Raw genomic sequence first — 16,986 nt, forward strand, 5'->3', positions numbered from 1 at the left:
TTTCACCCAAATTTTGGTGATTCTTCTTGTTTGTTTCTATGTATTAAATGAATCTGCTTTTACTCTCTGTCTTCTGTGAACTTTTGTGGTAAGAGACTTGTGGGACTCAGTGGTGCAGTCCTCTTGATATCCTTAGCTTGATGCTCTTGGGATGCCCTTTACATTGTTTATGTGAACTCTCTGGTAGTAATTGGGTTTTGGTTGTTGGGTGTTTTTTGGTGGGTCCTTCCCTGTGGCTGAGTAACTGAAAGTCACTCTTGCACCACAATTTGTATACTGCTGTACAAGTGCTGCCAGAACAAACAGCCCAGGGAACACACCCACACCCACAATTATAACCCCAGCCCACAATCACATTATCAATAGCAAATAGCCAATATTAATAAAAGTGTAAAGGGATTAAGACTATTATAAAAAAGGAAAATGAATATGAGATAAACTAACTGAAAGAAAAGTGATTTTGCAAGGGTAAATGTAAAAATAATAATAAGAGTAGGGAATACAGACAAGATAAAGAGAGAAAGAATAAAATTTACATCAGAAATTTTAGAAGGAGAAGGGAAGGTAGAATGGAGTAAGAGAAAAGAGGGGTATGATATTAGAATTAAACCAAAAAGAACTTGTGTGTGAGTGTGTGTGTATATACATATATACATATGTATATATGTATGTGTATATATGTATATATACATATATGTATATATGTAGAAAGAAGGAAATACATACATATATGTGTGTGTATATATATATAGAGAGAGAGAGAGAGAGAGAGAGAGAAAGAAAAGAAAAACAGCAACATATATAATCTTTAATTGGAGAAAAATATCCACCACAACAATATCAACAACAAATGACCTAAGATTAATATTAATAGGATGGGAATAGAAGGGAAAAAAGAAAGGAAGAAAAGCTTAAGAGATGTGTAGAGGAAAGAGATATAATTTGGGAAAGGAATACCAAGAGTGAGGAATAAAGACCAGGCTAAGACAGAGAAAATTTAAAATTTAAATGAAAGAAAAGAAAGAGAAAGGGCAGGATGAAGGCAAAATGGAGTAAGAGAGGGAAACTAAAATTTGAGATTTGAAATTTAAAATAGTGACTGTCTAGATCTAATTTGAAGAAATGCAACTACAACCACCTTATCCACAACCAATGTGCAAATATTGATTAAGATGGAGAGAGGAGCACAAAAAAAAGATGGAGAGAAAATAAGGGTATTTTAAGAATGGTAAAAGGAATTTGAGATAACTAATGACAAACAAAAATTGTTTTGAGTGGCTGGAGGAGGGGAAGAAATAGTAACGGTATATAGAAACAAGTTGTGGCAAAAAAGAAAATAGAATTTAAAACAAAAATAAGAGGAGAAAGGAAGAAGGTAAAATTGAATAGGAGAAAGGCAGAGCAAAATATGGGATTTAAAATAAACTATAATATAAAACCTGTTGACGTATTTGGCACAATCTTGAAAGACAAGAAATGAATGTTAAAAATCTATGCAAAAGAGAAAATAATGACAATCATAAAAAAGACTGAGAGTATCAGGGCCTGAGGGATTGGGTAGCTTGTAGTTTCTGGTGAATGGGGACTTTCAGAGCTTTTTCCTCTCCCCCCCTGTGGAAATTTACCCATCAGGAGACTACTGAGCCTGATGTTGCTGATCTGCAGAGCATGTAACCCCACAAGTGAGGGGTTGGTCTTGCCTATGTGAAAGGATCTGGCTTGCTGCAGCAAATCTCAGGCATACAGCTCCTGCCTTCCAGTCTCACCTGTTCTCTCATAGGAATTTCCACCCAAATTCTGAACAGCCCTACTTGAGAGCCATGCTGGGTTAGATCCCACAGTTCCTTCAGTGTGACTATCTCTCTGAATTTTTGGTTAGCACAAACACTGCTTCCACTTGCATATGGGTATGATCCCTGGCTCCCTGCCCAGTCTCAGGTGTCACCTCAGCTCCTCTTTTAAAAGAGTTTCTGTGTGCTCCCCACACTGCAGCACCAGTCTCTGGGGACCTGTTCTCCATACACTTGCCTTACCCCAAAATCACAAGGTGTCTCCCAGTCAGGGCTGGCTGCTGCTTTTCAGAGCCTCCTATAGTTTTAGATAAAGTTTTTCTCTGGACCTTTAGCAGATGTCATTGGGAAGAACCCCACAGCTATGTAACACGGGGCGGTAGTGATGGTGGAGTGCGAACTTGCTCTCTCCAGTGTTCTTAAACCTTGGGTGGGCCTGCTCTTGCTGTGTTATTTCTGAGACCCACACCTCTCAGGCCTTCTTTCTCAGTCCCAGTAGCTTGGGGATCCTGAGCTGGTCCACAGCCACAGCTGCCCTGACTCTGCAGCCAGAAGTGATGGGCTGGGCAAATGTGGCAGCTCCACTTAGAGAGCCTGGCCCCTGCTTTCAGGCACCCTGCAGGCCAACGGGTTCTTACTCACTGCTGCACATTTCCTGCTCTCTCATCTACATAACTCACTCACTAACAGACACTCTCACTCACTCTCTGCTGGACTCTTGATTCAACTGCTCTGGGTTATGGCTGTGAGGCTGGTTCAGGTCTGGGAGCAAGTGAATGGTGATTCCAGCTACTCTGCCAACATCTTTCGATATCCAAATCATTTTTCTGCTTGCATGCTTTTATCTCCACAACCCCTGTCAGCCATATGAGTTTCCTGTCAAGTAAAAATAAGTGAGTAGAACTATTTTAGTTTAAAAACTTATTACAGTAATATAGAAGTAATTCCATATCTTAATTGCAACATTTTACTTTCCATGGTTTTATTTTAGACTTAGCCAGATTTTATTTAATACAGGGCATAGGCTATTTTTTTATGATTCATTATCATTTATGTTGGTGTTTTAAAAGCCACCATTTTTGAAACTTATACGTCAGAAAACCAAGAGGGGTCAAATCATCCAGAAACATTTACTTTGCTAATTGTTTTGGCTCTCTTGTGGGAATTTTAAGCATTTTTCTCCTGACATTCAAGACAATTTTTACAGATTTACCCAGCTACTTGATTTGAAGCACCAGCCCCCAATAAGTCAACAAGCAAAAGTTAACTCTTGTCTTTCCATTTTCTGATGCAAAGGTATCAAAATATTCAACGAACCATTGCAACAGAGAGGCTCGAAGAAGATTCTGGTAGCCAAACTTGTGAGCAAGTTCCAACAGGAAGTGGCGGAGGAGGTGGTGAGAGTGACTCAGAGACTGAATCTTCTCAGTTGAGCTTAGGTATGGGGAGAGGGATCTCTAGACTTCTGGGATGGCTTCTAGGGGCTGTGTGACAGAGTGTGTGAACCCTTTGCCCAACCTTGTAGTATGGTGCTGTGACCTTGTGGAAAGAGAACAATGGAATGGATGGAGGTCAAGAAAAAGAAGAAAGAGGCAAGGTGTCAACAAAGTAAAACAGACAGAAGTTTAACACTAGGAAATAAAGGAGAAAGGGATTCACATAAAGAGAACACTAGCACCATGGCTTGGGGTCTGGAGAAAAGAGGCTGATAAAGTCTGGGAAATCAGAGCTGGGTTTGCTGTGATACTTGTGCATCAAGGTAATTTTTTTCAGTGGCTTCATCATTTCTAGTTAGGATAATGTATTTTTTGTCTAAGGATTTTCTACTTATAGATAACACATGCAATAAAAATTCATGTTCTACTTCATAAAAGCCATATAACAACATTATTAATAGGAATAATTAGTGTTTGCTTTTTAAATAAAATATAGCTCTTCTTTTTATTATTTTTTTAATATTTTATTTTATTTATCTTTAGAGGGGAAGGGAAGGAGAGAGGAAGAGAAACATCAATGTATGGTTGCTTCTCGTGCATTCCGTGCTGGGAACTGGCCCCTGCCGGGAACTGGCCTACAACCCAGGAATGTCCCCTGACTGGGAATCAAACCGCGATTGTCTGGTTCGCAGGCCCATGCTCAATCCACTGAGCTACACCAGCCAGGGCAAAATATAGCTCCTCTTGAGGGATAAACCTGGGAACAAAGACATTTTCCAGCAGGCTAGGGTTATGCACACCACCCAACATCCTTTTTACCAAATATTGTAGGCATCCACCAGGTGTCTGGCATATAAAAATGGCTTCCACTACTTATACCTACAATGACATAAAAGCATTACAACGACATACTAACAATCCACATTTGTAAGTTGAGTTAAGTGAGAAAAATATATTGTAAAAAGAAGGCTCAGAAAATAGTCTAGTAAACAAGCATGTACTCCTAGTCCTTCCAGGTCTCAGCTCCTTATTACAATGCAGAACAGTGGACATTTTCACATGCATGTGCACGATTCTACCAACAATTTTAATTAGTTTTACTTAATGTATTTTACCAGATGCACCAACTAAACTGACTTGTGTAAGATTTTCTATTATTAATGTCTTTGTTTAACCCCTTGAAAGAGATGTGGTAAAGCAGTTGAATAATTAAAAAATGTAAGGATTAAAGGAGAAGAAGATTTATTTCTGTGTTTACTATCAGATATGTTTTCATTTGCTATGTAACAAACCATCCCAAAGCTTAGTATCTTAAATTCACAACCATACATTTATCCTGCAGGTGGGTAATTTGAGTAGAGCTCAGCTAGGTGTATCCTCAAATACCACTGGGCTCACCCATGTATCCTTGGTCAGTTGTTGAATCAGCAATGGTCTGTATAACCTGAGAGGGCCTCAAATGGAGCAGTTTGTCCCTGTTCCCCATGGCTTCTCATCTTGCACCAGGCTAGCCCACGTTTGTTTTCATGGTGGTGGCAGAGCTCTAAGTAAGAGTGGAGACACACAGTCTTCCTTGAAACCCTGGCTCCAAACCTCTGCCAAATTATCTTGATTAAAACGAGACACATAGCCAGCTCAATCAACAAGGGGAGGAGCTGCAAAGTGTCATGCAGATGGGTGTGCATGCAGGAAGGGAAAAAATTGTGGCACTTTTTGCAAACAATCTACAGTATCTATGATTAGCAATATGTAAAAAAATAAGAAAAACTAATCGGCATAAAAAGAACAAAATATTTAAGGACTCAAGCCTAACTGAAATCATACAGAAACACTCCTAGGAAATAATGGTTCTTAAGTGACATACACAAAGTGACATGACTCCTGGTCATATCACTGTGGTATCTGGTGTTGTTACTGTGACACCTGACTCCTGGTCAGATTTCTATTAAAACCAACAGTCCACTTCAGCTGTGTAAATGAAGGCATGTGTGCTGCTGGTGTGCAGAGAGAAGTATTGTGTTTGAAATGACTTTCTTCCAATGTACTCTGTTGCTTTGCTTCACTTTTTCCAGATATGAGGAGAGAAGGGTCACTTTCTCCAGTGAACTCACAAAAAATCACCTTGCTGCTGCAGTCCCCAGCGGTCAAGTTTATCACCAATCCTGAATTCTTCACTGTACTGCATGCTAACTATGTGAGTGTTCCAAAATTGCAGAGTGAGTCTGGCCTGGCTTCCAAAAAAACATAAAAAACACAAATGTGCCAATTTCTTTGTTACATTAAAAAAGCATTTTAGCCCAGGCCAGAAAAAAATAGCTCAGTACACCCTTTTTGTTCTACAAGTCTCCCCAAAAGGAGAAGAGCTAGATTTGGAAATACTCTTTACTCTGCAGGTTTTTGTTAGGCTGAAATGTGTTAATGTCATGGAAAGTGCTTTGGAAAGAAATATGTGGGATTTTGGTCAAATTTTTAAAAGAATAAGATTATGAAGTTGACAGATTCCTTCGTAGCTTGAATCATTTTATAAACTCAATTTTGTTAATAAATTTTAATAGATTTCTCCTAAATAAATAAGTAGCTTTCCTTTTAGTTTTTCAAATATCATTATTAAGTTAAATTTGATGTGATCTTTAGATATGTAGTTTTAAATTCTTTTTGTGTGTTTTCAAGAAAACAATGACATGATATCACTATATTTATTAATTCTTTCATTTGACAAGCATTTTCTATATTCAGGCACAGAGCTAAGTGCTGGAGTCACAAGACAAATTAAAGTGACACCTTAATTTGTAAGTAAAAGAAGAAGTACGAACTTCTTTTTTAGCAACAGGCATGCCAAAAAGACCAGTCTAACCTGACAGGTCATAGCCTGACCTCATTGAGGAATGAAATGTTCTGCAAACACAGGAAATGAAACATCAGGGAGCATTTCTGAAGAGACAACTACTGAATTGAGTCTTGAAGGTTAAAAGTCATTGGAAAAAAAGGTTCTAGGCAGAGAGAGAAAAGAAGCAACTGTGAAGGGGCTTGGTGATGAGTCTGGTGTGGTTGGAGTGTGGTGACAGGCAGAAGTAGAAAGAGGGGCTGGAGAAAAAGTAGGGAAATGACATGTAAGACATAAAAAGGAGCCAGGATCTACTTCAATAGTCAACAGTGACCAACAGCAGTCTTAGACATTGGAATTATATGATTGGGAGTGTTTGATAAAGAATTTTTTTTCTGGCAGAAGAGTGTGAAAAGGACAGAAGGGCTAAGACTAAAGGCTAATTCAATTGCTCAAGTGAGAGATGAAGGTCTGCTAATTGGCTGGGCTAATGGAAAGGAATGACTCACTTTAGGAGATATTTCTATGTGGAATCAATAACGTTGCTTGAAATCACTGTGTTTGGGGGGATGAGGGGGTGGAGATTAGGTCTTCAGAAAGTCTGAGTCTATTTTGCTTTTGAGCACCTGAATTAAGTGGTTATTCAATTAGGCAGATGCAGAGTTTAATGAGGTGACAAAGGTTGTGCCAGAAAAGGAGGAGGAGTTAGTTTTTAGTAGTTATATTTGAGAAACTCTTGGGACATTCAGTGGTTAGACCCAAAGCAGCTGCCCTGTGGTGCAGGGTTAAATTCTGAAGGGACACAAGGGTGCCAGATATTGATGCTCTCGGCACTGGGCACCAGGGAGCCTTGAGCCAGCAGGAGCCACTGTGCCAGTTTGCTCCAGCTGCAAGGAATCTTCTCTTTTATCACATGCACACATCATCCCCATTTGCCATAAAAGTGTCATCTACACAATTAGAAATTCCTGAAACTTTTTTTTCTCATTCCCCAACCCCGCTACACACAAACATTTCTACAGAGGAATCAAAGGAGTCACAGACCTCTGGAGTCCTGCTTTAAATTCCAGAATCCTAAATTAATACTTTCTGTTGTAGACAGATGAAAGGTAGACCTGAGCAGTTAGGGAAGGGTCCGTGGAAAAGAGATGCTCAAAGATGTACAGTGAGACTCAAGAGAGCCAAGCTGCTGAGGGAGAAGAAGATAGTAGAAGGGAAGGGAGGCTTTGAGATGCATCGGGGGTCGACTGTGTCCAAGGCTATAGAGCATCAGGTAGATATGGATCACAAATAGGTTCATGTGTGTTTATGGGTGCTCATTAATTTTTGAGCAAGATTGCTGTTTCTGAGGCTCACAATAAATTGCTGTGTAGAAATCAGATTGCATTATGTTAAGGTTCTCAAAACGTACTTGGTCTGTGATTTTTCTAATCCTCCACTCCCTACCCCAAACAACTCTGACCCCATCTCAGAATGCTTACCGAGTCTTCACCAGTAGCACCTGCTTAAAGCACATGATTCTGAAAATCCGGCGGGATGCACGCAATTTTGAACGTTACCAGCACAACCGGGACCTGGTGAATTTCATCAACATGTTTGCGGACACAAGACTGGAATTGCCTCGGGGCTGGGAAGTCAAAACAGACCAGCAGGGAAAGGTGAGTGTGACTGCTGTGTGGGACTTTCATCAAAGGGGTTCTTTCCTTAAAGAAGACAATGAGAATGTAGGGAAAGAGGTTGATGAGGAGAGGAGAGACTATGTGTCTGAGATGTGCTGCTAGCCCCCAAGAGGAATCAAGAAAGAACTATCCACAGTAGGGTTTCTGTCCTGTGCATTGTAGTATATTTAACAGCAGCCCTAGCCTCTGCCCTTTGAGACCAATAGTACCTCCACCAAGTTTTGACCTTACAATATGGCCCCTGAGGGGGAAAAATGTCCTCAGTTTGAGAACTACTGCCTACTCGTTTTTAAATTTAGGTTTGGAACTTGAAACCAGTTTCTGTTCAATAGAACAGTTTCTGTTTTATTCTTCTGTCTCCTTAGACAGGTACCTCTCAAAGAATGAAATTATTAGTTAAGTGGGAATCACATTAGATCACTCATTGTGATTTCCCTAATAAGCCTTCAGTTCTCATTAAAACAGCCTATCAAACAGTGATGGGGCGTATTGAGTCTGTGCCATGTTAACTGTCTTGCATTTTGTCTTTATGTGACTTTAACCAAAACTAGTTCTTTCCAGCAATGCTTTAAATGCTTAATTGAGTTTACTAAAGTAAGAATGTTTTTCTTAATTATTATCACTCAACTCAATGTATTTATAGGACAGACCAAAAGTTTACTGAAGTATAGTTTTTGTGAACTTTGGTAGAGAGAACCCCTGTATTTTTAAGGTCAAAGAAAGCAGGAATTTCACCAGCAGATATGTCTGTAAATAAGAAACTAAATTACGCAGTTTCTTTCCTTTGTGATTTTGATTCTGCAAAGCCACAGTGCCCCAAAGTGAGTTTATTCGTGTCATTGTCTCTTGGAAGCTACAAATCCCTCTACCACAAACCATGTAGCATTCCTCAGCAAGTGGGCTATCTGGATTGGGTGAGAAAAGACTGCGTTCACTAATACAAGTCCATTAGTATAAGGAAGTTCTATGACCAACCCCTCCATAGGCAGGGGTTAAACTGGGGTGGGAGGATCCCTTGTGTAGTAGAAAAGCCACCATAGCCAAAATCTGCTCCCCAGAATCTTCTCACTTACTGTATGTGGCCTCCACTAAGAAAATGGCAGTGCTTTATACCATGAGAACTTGCTGGTATATGTTATGGTGAGAAATAAAGAGGGTAAGTGCTGGGGTATACCTGCCTCATTTTGTGGTCTGTAGTATGGCCATGTTTGCATTTATTATCTAACCAAAATGCCAAGAGACACCACTATGGATCAATGAACAGAACAGCCTTGTTTGTTATACAAAGAGCACACACTAATGCAAACCATTTTTCTATCCTTGGATTTTCATGACCAAAGGGCTCACACCAGAATACAAACAGCAGAGGGTCCAGTGGAATGCAGAGAGACCCCAAATGCAATTGTCCCCTATCCTCCATGACATGGTACACACACTGCCTTTTTGCCGTTGCTATAACAGAAAGCACAGCAGCTGAGACATGCACCTAGAGATTTATTATTTAGATTTATTAGTTCCTAGTATGAAATGCATACTAGGGAATGTCTGGAAAGACATTTTTACTTTAATTCTGTTACGTGAAATGTATCATATACAAGAAAGAAAATGTCTGATTTTGAAATAGGAAGATGTGAGTTTTACTTACAGTTATGACACAAATTAGACGTGTGACTATAGACAGACACACAAAAAAGGTCTCTCTGATTCCTTACTAATTGAATATACACAGATTCATAGTTGGAAGGCAAAATTGCTGGATTTAAATTAACATCAATTTTGAAATGTATTATCATATCAACTTAGTAGAAATGAACAATGGAACATAGCAGATAAAAATAGGGCAAGAGGACATATTGGTCCTGGTTTATCCCATACTAAGTGTGTGCCATATGACACTAGGCAAACCACTTCATCAATCTAAATATCATTTTACTTGTCATGAAGTAACAATAATAATTTCTTTCTTGCTTTCATGATTTTATAACCAAATGAAAAAGTAAATTAACATTGGAATCTGCTTGTTACTTTATCAGTGCATTCAGAGATAACAGCCTTCACTTTTAGTGGGCCTTGTAGAAAGACTAGAAGGGCCGGGGCGGGGCTATTAGATGTCTTTGCACGCATAATCATCCCCACAGATAACTGGAGCAAAGAATAAAATGGCTTCTGACTCATCTGTCATTTTTTAGTATTCGAGAAGAGGATATAGCCTCTCAACAGCTTTATTAGAGATTTCCTCTGGGCCTCAGGTTGATTCCAGGCCTGAGCCAAGGAGGATGGTTATCATCTACAGAAGTGATGGGGCTGAAAATGTGGAGCCAGGATAACAGATGAGAGGTATATAATAATGAATGGAAACAACAAAATTGGAAGAGGCCTATGAAGACCTATGGCTACATGAAGGAAAGAGAATCATGATCTGAGAAAAATAACATCTCATAGTATAGTTTTCTTCAGAAAATACAAATGAATTTTTAAAATACATTAGCTTATCCACAGAATGACAGAAGCACATGACTCTGTCAATCAAGAAGAGGTCACAAACACAAAACAAGCCAAAATGAAACAGACATAAGAAAATAGAACTGGCATATGATCTAACTCTACCACTTTTGGGTATATATTCAAAAGAACTGAAATTAAAATCTCTCAGAAATATCTGCACTCTTACCTTCCTTGCAGCATTATTCACAAGAGTCAAGATATTGAAACAACCTAAATGTCTATTGATGGATGAATTCATAAAGAAAATGTAGCATACTCATGTAACGAGATATTACTCAGCCTTTATGAAAGAGAAAATTCTGACATATCCTCCAACATTAATAAACCTGGAAGATATTAAGTGAAATTAGCCAGTTACAGAAGAAAAAGTACTATAGGATTCCACTACTATGACTATTTGAAGTAGTCAACTGTATAAAAACAGAGTAGAATAGAGGTTGCTAGGGGCTGGAGAAGGTAGAAAATGGTGAGTTTCTGTTTAAAAGGCATAGATTTTCAGTCATAAATAATGGATAATCTATACAATGTCATGTCTATAATTAACAACACTGCACTGTGCACTTAAAAATGGGTTAAGAGTACTTCTCATGTTAAGTATTTTTACTACAATTTCAAAAAAGCTAAATGGGATCAAAATAAATATTTTAGGCTTACAAGGAAGAGCAAAATGTAATTGTACAGGGATAAAAACAGAGCAGAAGTGAGGTCATGTAAAATTAAATTACTGATAGAGAATCTGAACATGGAATCAGATCCCAAAGTAGAGAGGAGAAAGTGGATTACAAACAGTGGAGTGAAAGTTTGAAAACATGCAAAAACTGAACAAGAGAAAAGTATGTCTCACTTTCTCAACCACAAGTTCCTCCAGGATCCCTAATCCAAGTACTTATTATATAATTTGTGTATTTGTTAAATTTCCTGTTTTGTCTGTTTCTTCTAGAAGAATTTAGACTCCTTGGGAGCAGGGATCTTTGGCTGATTGATGAAATCCCCAAGAACCTAAAATAATGCCTGCCACATAGTTGTCACTCAATAACACTGTATTGGGTGAATGACTTATAAATATCCCTAAGACAAAAAAAAAAAAGAGATACAGCAACAATAATTAAATATTGAATATTGATATTAAACTAATTATTAAGTATTAAACATCAAACTTTGTGATAAAAACAAATTGTTTAGGTGGGCAGATTAATTGGGCTTATTGAGTTACAATAAATTAATTAAGAAAAATTCTATATGTACACACACTCTGAAATGTCCACAGTTCTTAATCTTATCAGCACAAATCATGATAATGAGTTACCTACAAAAATAAAAATCAAGCAAGCTTTAAATTTCTCATCTGTCAGACTATAGAAATGCACAAAACAACAACTACATACTATTGATGAAGAAAGACTGTAGCCCAATCATTCTACATCCCGATAAATTGATATTCAAGTGCAAATACAGTAAGAAAATAACCTCATGTGCAAAATTTAAAAGCTAATCTTACTCTTTTACCTGTCTGAAGAAAACACCAAAGCCATTCTGCAGATGACTCATAAATATAGCAGAACAGAAAATCAATCATGGGAAAATCATAGTAAAAAAGAACTAATGGCGAGTATTTAAATAAATCAAATACATAAATATGAATACAATAATTGCTGCTAAAAGGATTTAAAATATATTGGAAAAACCTCAATAAAATATGGGAAAATACATAAAATAAAAAGTAACAGTTATATAGAAAAATATGCATTAACTGATACCCCAAGACTAGAATGAACAAGATGAGGAAACAGGAAGAAAGCAGTTGAAGAGGGCAAAGAAATTTGTGCCAAGTTCTCATGTGGCCATAAAAGAGTCAAATTGGATAATTTGAAAATCAAAGACTAAATACAGTTATTCAACAAATTTAAAAAAACAAATGTTTGTATCATTCAAAATAAGATTTCCCCCTTTTAAATGCCTATAAAAAGGAAAACACTGCATTTTACATACAGCACATGAAAAAGCACAAAAAACAAATGAAATGCAAATAATAAAAATTAAGATAACAAAGATAAAGCCAGGTATACAAGTTATGGCAATAAGTGGAAATATATTATAAACTCAGGCACCAAAATGAAATGCTTTCAGATTTCGTAACAAACAGAACTGGCTTTAAAAACACATAGCTAAGAAATAATTCAGCAATTTAAAAAATAAAAGAATAGATAATAATATGGTGAGAAAATTACAGGAAAGCCAATGGTAGTGTGTTAATATACAAAAGTATTTAAATCCAGAATCATATGGGGTCAAGGAAAAATTTTATATGAATCAATAGCACAATTAAAATAAAAATACAAGGGTCCAAAATGGCATGGGAGTAGGTAGAAGTTACACTCACCTCCTCCCAGGACCAAAGTGAAATTACACCTAAATTATAAAAAAATCAACCTGAATAACCAACTGAAGACTAGCTGTACAGAAATCCTATAACCAATAATTTACAGAAGTAGCCACATGAAGACTGATAGGAAGGGCAGACTCATAAAAAGGGCTGGTCCCACATACAGCGGTTGAGAACTGGAAAGGCTATCTCAGCAAAGTTCACTCCGAGGAGCAAGGAGTCTCAACCCCTTGCTGGATTCCCCACACTTGAGCATCAGTACCAAGAAAAGGAGCCAGAATACCACCTGACTGTGAAAATCAGTGGGGATTCAGGATGGTAGAGAGAGACAGGAGTCTGACACAAATCCAGGTGCCCTCTAAAAGAGCCAGCACACAAATTTTTCTTTGCGAGTACTCACTCTGGTCTCTAGCAGAAGGATGGAAGCTGAGAGCAGACAGGAGTCATACAGAGACTGAATGGGTTGTGTGGCTTTAAAAAAAAGGGCTTGGGAGACAGCCTCCATTGTATCCATGGATTCCCACTCTCACAGTGTCCACAGATATGAAACATTCCTCTCTGTGCCACATCCTGGGGGGATGCACTAACAACCAGCCTGACTTCCTGTGGCCTCTATCTGCCAGAATCTTCTGGCTGCAACCAGCCTTGCCTTATAATGGAGAAATTCTTCTTTAAAGTATATTTCATTGACTATGCTATTACAGTTGTCCCAATTTTTTTCTCCCCAATATACCCTCTCTGACCTGCACCCTCCAGAATTCCTTCCTTCTTGAGTTCATGTCCATGGGTTGTACATGTAAGTTCTTTGGCTTGTCTGCTTCCTATACTATTTTTAACCTTCCCCTGTCTATTTTGTTCCTGTAAATTATGCTTCTTATTCCCTGTATCTGTTTTCTTCCATTTGCCCCTCCCCTCCCCACTGATAACCTTCCATGTAATCTCCATTTCTCTGATTCTTTTCCTGTTCTAGTTGTTTGCTTAGTTTTTGTTTTTGTTTTTAGGTTCAGTTGCTGATAGCTATGAGTTTGTTTTCATTTTATTGTTCATAGTTTTTCATCTTCTTTTTTTAGATGAGTTCCTAATATTTCATATAATAAGAGCTTTGTGATGATGAACTCCTTTAGCTTGACCTTATCTTGGAAGCACTCTATCTCCCCTTCCATTCTAAATGATAGCTTTGCTGCATAGAGTAATCTTGAATGTAGGCCCTTGCCTTTCATGACCTCAAATAATTCTTTCCAGTCCTTTCTTCCCTGTAGGTTTCTGAGAAACCAGCTGATAGCCTTATGGGCACTCCTTTGTAGGTAACTCTCTCCTTTCCTCTTGCTGCTTTTACAATTCTGTCCTTATCTTTAATTTTGGGTAATTTAATTATGATTTGCCTTGGTGTGTGCTTCCTTGGGTCCAACTTCTTTGGGACTCTCTCAGCATCCTGGACTTCCTGGAAATCTATTTCCTTCACCAGATTTGGAAAGTTTTCCTTCATTATATTTTTCAAATAAGTTTTGAATTTCTTGCTCTTCCTCTTGTCTTTCTGGCACTCCTGTGATTCAGATGTTGGAGTACTCAAACTTGTCCCAGAGGTTCCTAAGCTCTTCCTCATGTTTTTGAATTCTTGTTTCTTCATTATGCTCTGGTTGGATGTTTATTTCTTTCCTTGGTTACAAATCATTGATTTGAGTGCTGGCTTCCCTCCCTTCACTATTGGTTCTCTGTATATTTCCCTACTTTATTTCACTTTGGGTAGCCTTCATTTCTTCCTTTATTTTGTGACTGAACTCAATCAATTCTGTGAGCATCCTGATTACCAGCATTTTCAACTCTACATCAGATAGGTTTCTGTCTCCTCCTTGCTTAGCTCTTTTTCTGGAGTTTTGGTCTGTTCTTTTATTTGTGCTATATTTCTTTGTCTTGGCAGACCTGTTATATACAGACATGCTATAAGGGGACTGAGCCTTAAGTATTTGCCAAGGCAGGGCAACAGTCTTCATGTTGTCATGTTGTCTGTGGGAGACAGATCAGAGAAGGAACAATACCACTAGCTCGCTCAGCTCTAGCTCTTACAGCTTTCCTGTAAGACTTGGAGTTTCTCCCACTTTTTTGACCCACACTGTATTTTACAGCTAGTAAAGGTTTTGAGTCTTTAGTTTCCCAGTCAGCCAGCCCCTCCTCACCTGCACAGTCCACTGCCTTTCTGTGGGCCCTCTCCACCTGCCTGGCTGCCCATATCCTCCCCTCCAGTTTGAGTGAATATTTCTTTAACTCCTTGTTTGTCAGAGTTCTATGCAGTTTGATATTTTGGCAGGTATGGTTGTTAATTGTTTTTAAATTGATTGTTATCCTTCTTTTGGTTGTGTGGAGGTAGTGAAGCATTTCTACCTATGCCTCCATCTTTGCTGGAGCTCTCCTAAGTGAGACATTCTTATAAGGTTCTCAAAGAGATCCATTTTCTTTTTCCTCAGGCCCAGACCACCATCACCATTTCTGTGTAGAGCTCTTCCTCCACACAGCCACACCTAAATCATTTTTAGCATGATGAACTCTACTGACCTCACCTTGAGTATTCACCTCAAATACAACAGCAAACTCTAGGATGTGTCAACTGGCCTTGCTGGACCATGAGACTCTTTGCTGAGTGAACTCAGAATGAAACTGGTGCCAAGTTTGATTCTCTATCAAACTGGTGAATATTACTCACCCCTAATTGATAACTCGCAGAGAACCTGTCTTATGCAACTCATGAAAAAGCCAGAGAGTCTTTCAGTGAGTGAGACTAACAGGTAACCAGGAGGTGAATGCAGATCTTGGGACACCTTAGGCCTTTTCTGACCCTCCCCCAGACTCAGTGTTATTGGAAGCCACCCTCAGTAGACAGCTTGGCCCTTTCCCCACACACCCAGTTCCAGCAAAGGCAGACACAATGTGTGAATTGCTTTGTAGATACAACCAGATAGCCCAGGGCCAGTCATAGGCAGTGTCCGACATTGACCTAAACAACAGTGCCTCCCAGGATGCCCTGGAACCAACACACCAAGTAGCAGACATCAGAACATGACACATGTAGCTCCAAAAACAGCAAACACAAAGAGAGATCTCAACAGTAACCAGACATTTCAAGGACTAATTCCATCTTGTAGAGTCAGTCCCCACATATATCAGCTCATTAAATATTGTTGGATTCAATCATTAAGGCAACCAGCCTAATGGTCAAGGCCAGCCATAAATGCGCAAATAACAATCAAGGCTCAACTACAACAGGAAGACTCCTAGAGCACCTAAATTGGTTGATCAGGAAGACTATGCCACTGAGTCTCACAGAAAACCTATAACAGAAAGCCAAACTACCAAGACCTAAAGACACAACAAATGTACATAATACATAGAAACAAAAACAAAGAAGCAGCCAAAATGGGGAGACAAAGACATATGCCCCAAATAAAAGAAGAGGAGAAATCCCTCAAAAGAGGACTAAGTGAAATGGAGGCAGGTAACCTACTAGGTATAGAACTTAAACAATGGTTATAAGGGTGCTCAAGGAACTTAAGGGTAGAATGATTGAATTCAGTGATAACTTAAACAAAAATAAAGCAAGCAAAAATAAGGACACAGAGACCTGGCTAATGTGGCTCAGTTGTTGAACTCCGGTCTGCAAACCAAAGGTTCACCAGGTTTAATTCCCAGTCAGAGCACATGCCTGGGCTGTGGGCCAGGTCCCCAGTAGGGAGTATGAGGGAGACCACCACCCATTAATGTTTCTCTTCCTTTCTTCCTCCCTTCCCCTCTTTCTAAAAATAAATAAAAATATTTTTATTTATTTTTTAATTTTTTTATTTTTTTCAAATATATTTGATTGATTCTGCTATTACAGTTGTCCCATTTTTCCCCCCTTCACTCCCCTCCGCCTTGCACTCCCCCCCACCCACATTCCCCCCCTTTAGTTCATGTCCATGTGTCATACATATAAGTTCTTTGGCATCTACATTTCCTATACTATTCTCACCCTCCCCCTGTCTATTTTTTTTTCTATTTTTTTATTTAATTATTTTTCTAGTACAGTTTTCTGTCTATTACTCCCATCCTGTCCCACCCCCCATCCTCCCCCCTCCCTCCCATTTCCACCCTTCTCAGTTGTTGTCCATGTATCCTTTATATAGGTTCCTCTAAATCCCTCCCTTATTTCCCCTGAAATTCCCTCCCCTCTCCCCTCCGGTCACTGTCAGCCTGTTCTCTATTTCAGTGTCTTTGGTTATATTTTGCTTGCTTGTTTGCTTTGTTGTTTAGCTTCCTGTTAGAGGTGAGATCATATGGTATTTGTCCTTCAACACCTGGCTTATTTCACTCAGCATAATGCTTTCCAGTTCCATCCATG

General features: G+C 38.8%; 1 protein-coding gene across 1 annotated transcript in view; it reads left to right on the top strand.

Moving 5' to 3' along the window:
• Positions 1-16,986, top strand: part of HECW1 (HECT, C2 and WW domain containing E3 ubiquitin protein ligase 1) — a 303,928-nt gene that overhangs the window by 76,194 nt on the left and 210,748 nt on the right. The window contains exons 8-10 of the mRNA XM_037035393.1: positions 3,087-3,229; positions 5,299-5,420; positions 7,523-7,708. Coding sequence (XP_036891288.1) covers positions 3,087-3,229; positions 5,299-5,420; positions 7,523-7,708 — 451 coding nt within the window. The remainder of the gene's footprint in view (positions 1-3,086; positions 3,230-5,298; positions 5,421-7,522; positions 7,709-16,986) is intronic.

Source organism: Sturnira hondurensis, unplaced genomic scaffold (genome assembly GCF_014824575.4).
Source record: "Sturnira hondurensis isolate 20B ecotype Veracruz unplaced genomic scaffold, ASM1482457v3 Scaffold0022305, whole genome shotgun sequence".
Lineage (NCBI taxonomy): Eukaryota > Metazoa > Chordata > Mammalia > Chiroptera > Phyllostomidae > Sturnira > Sturnira hondurensis.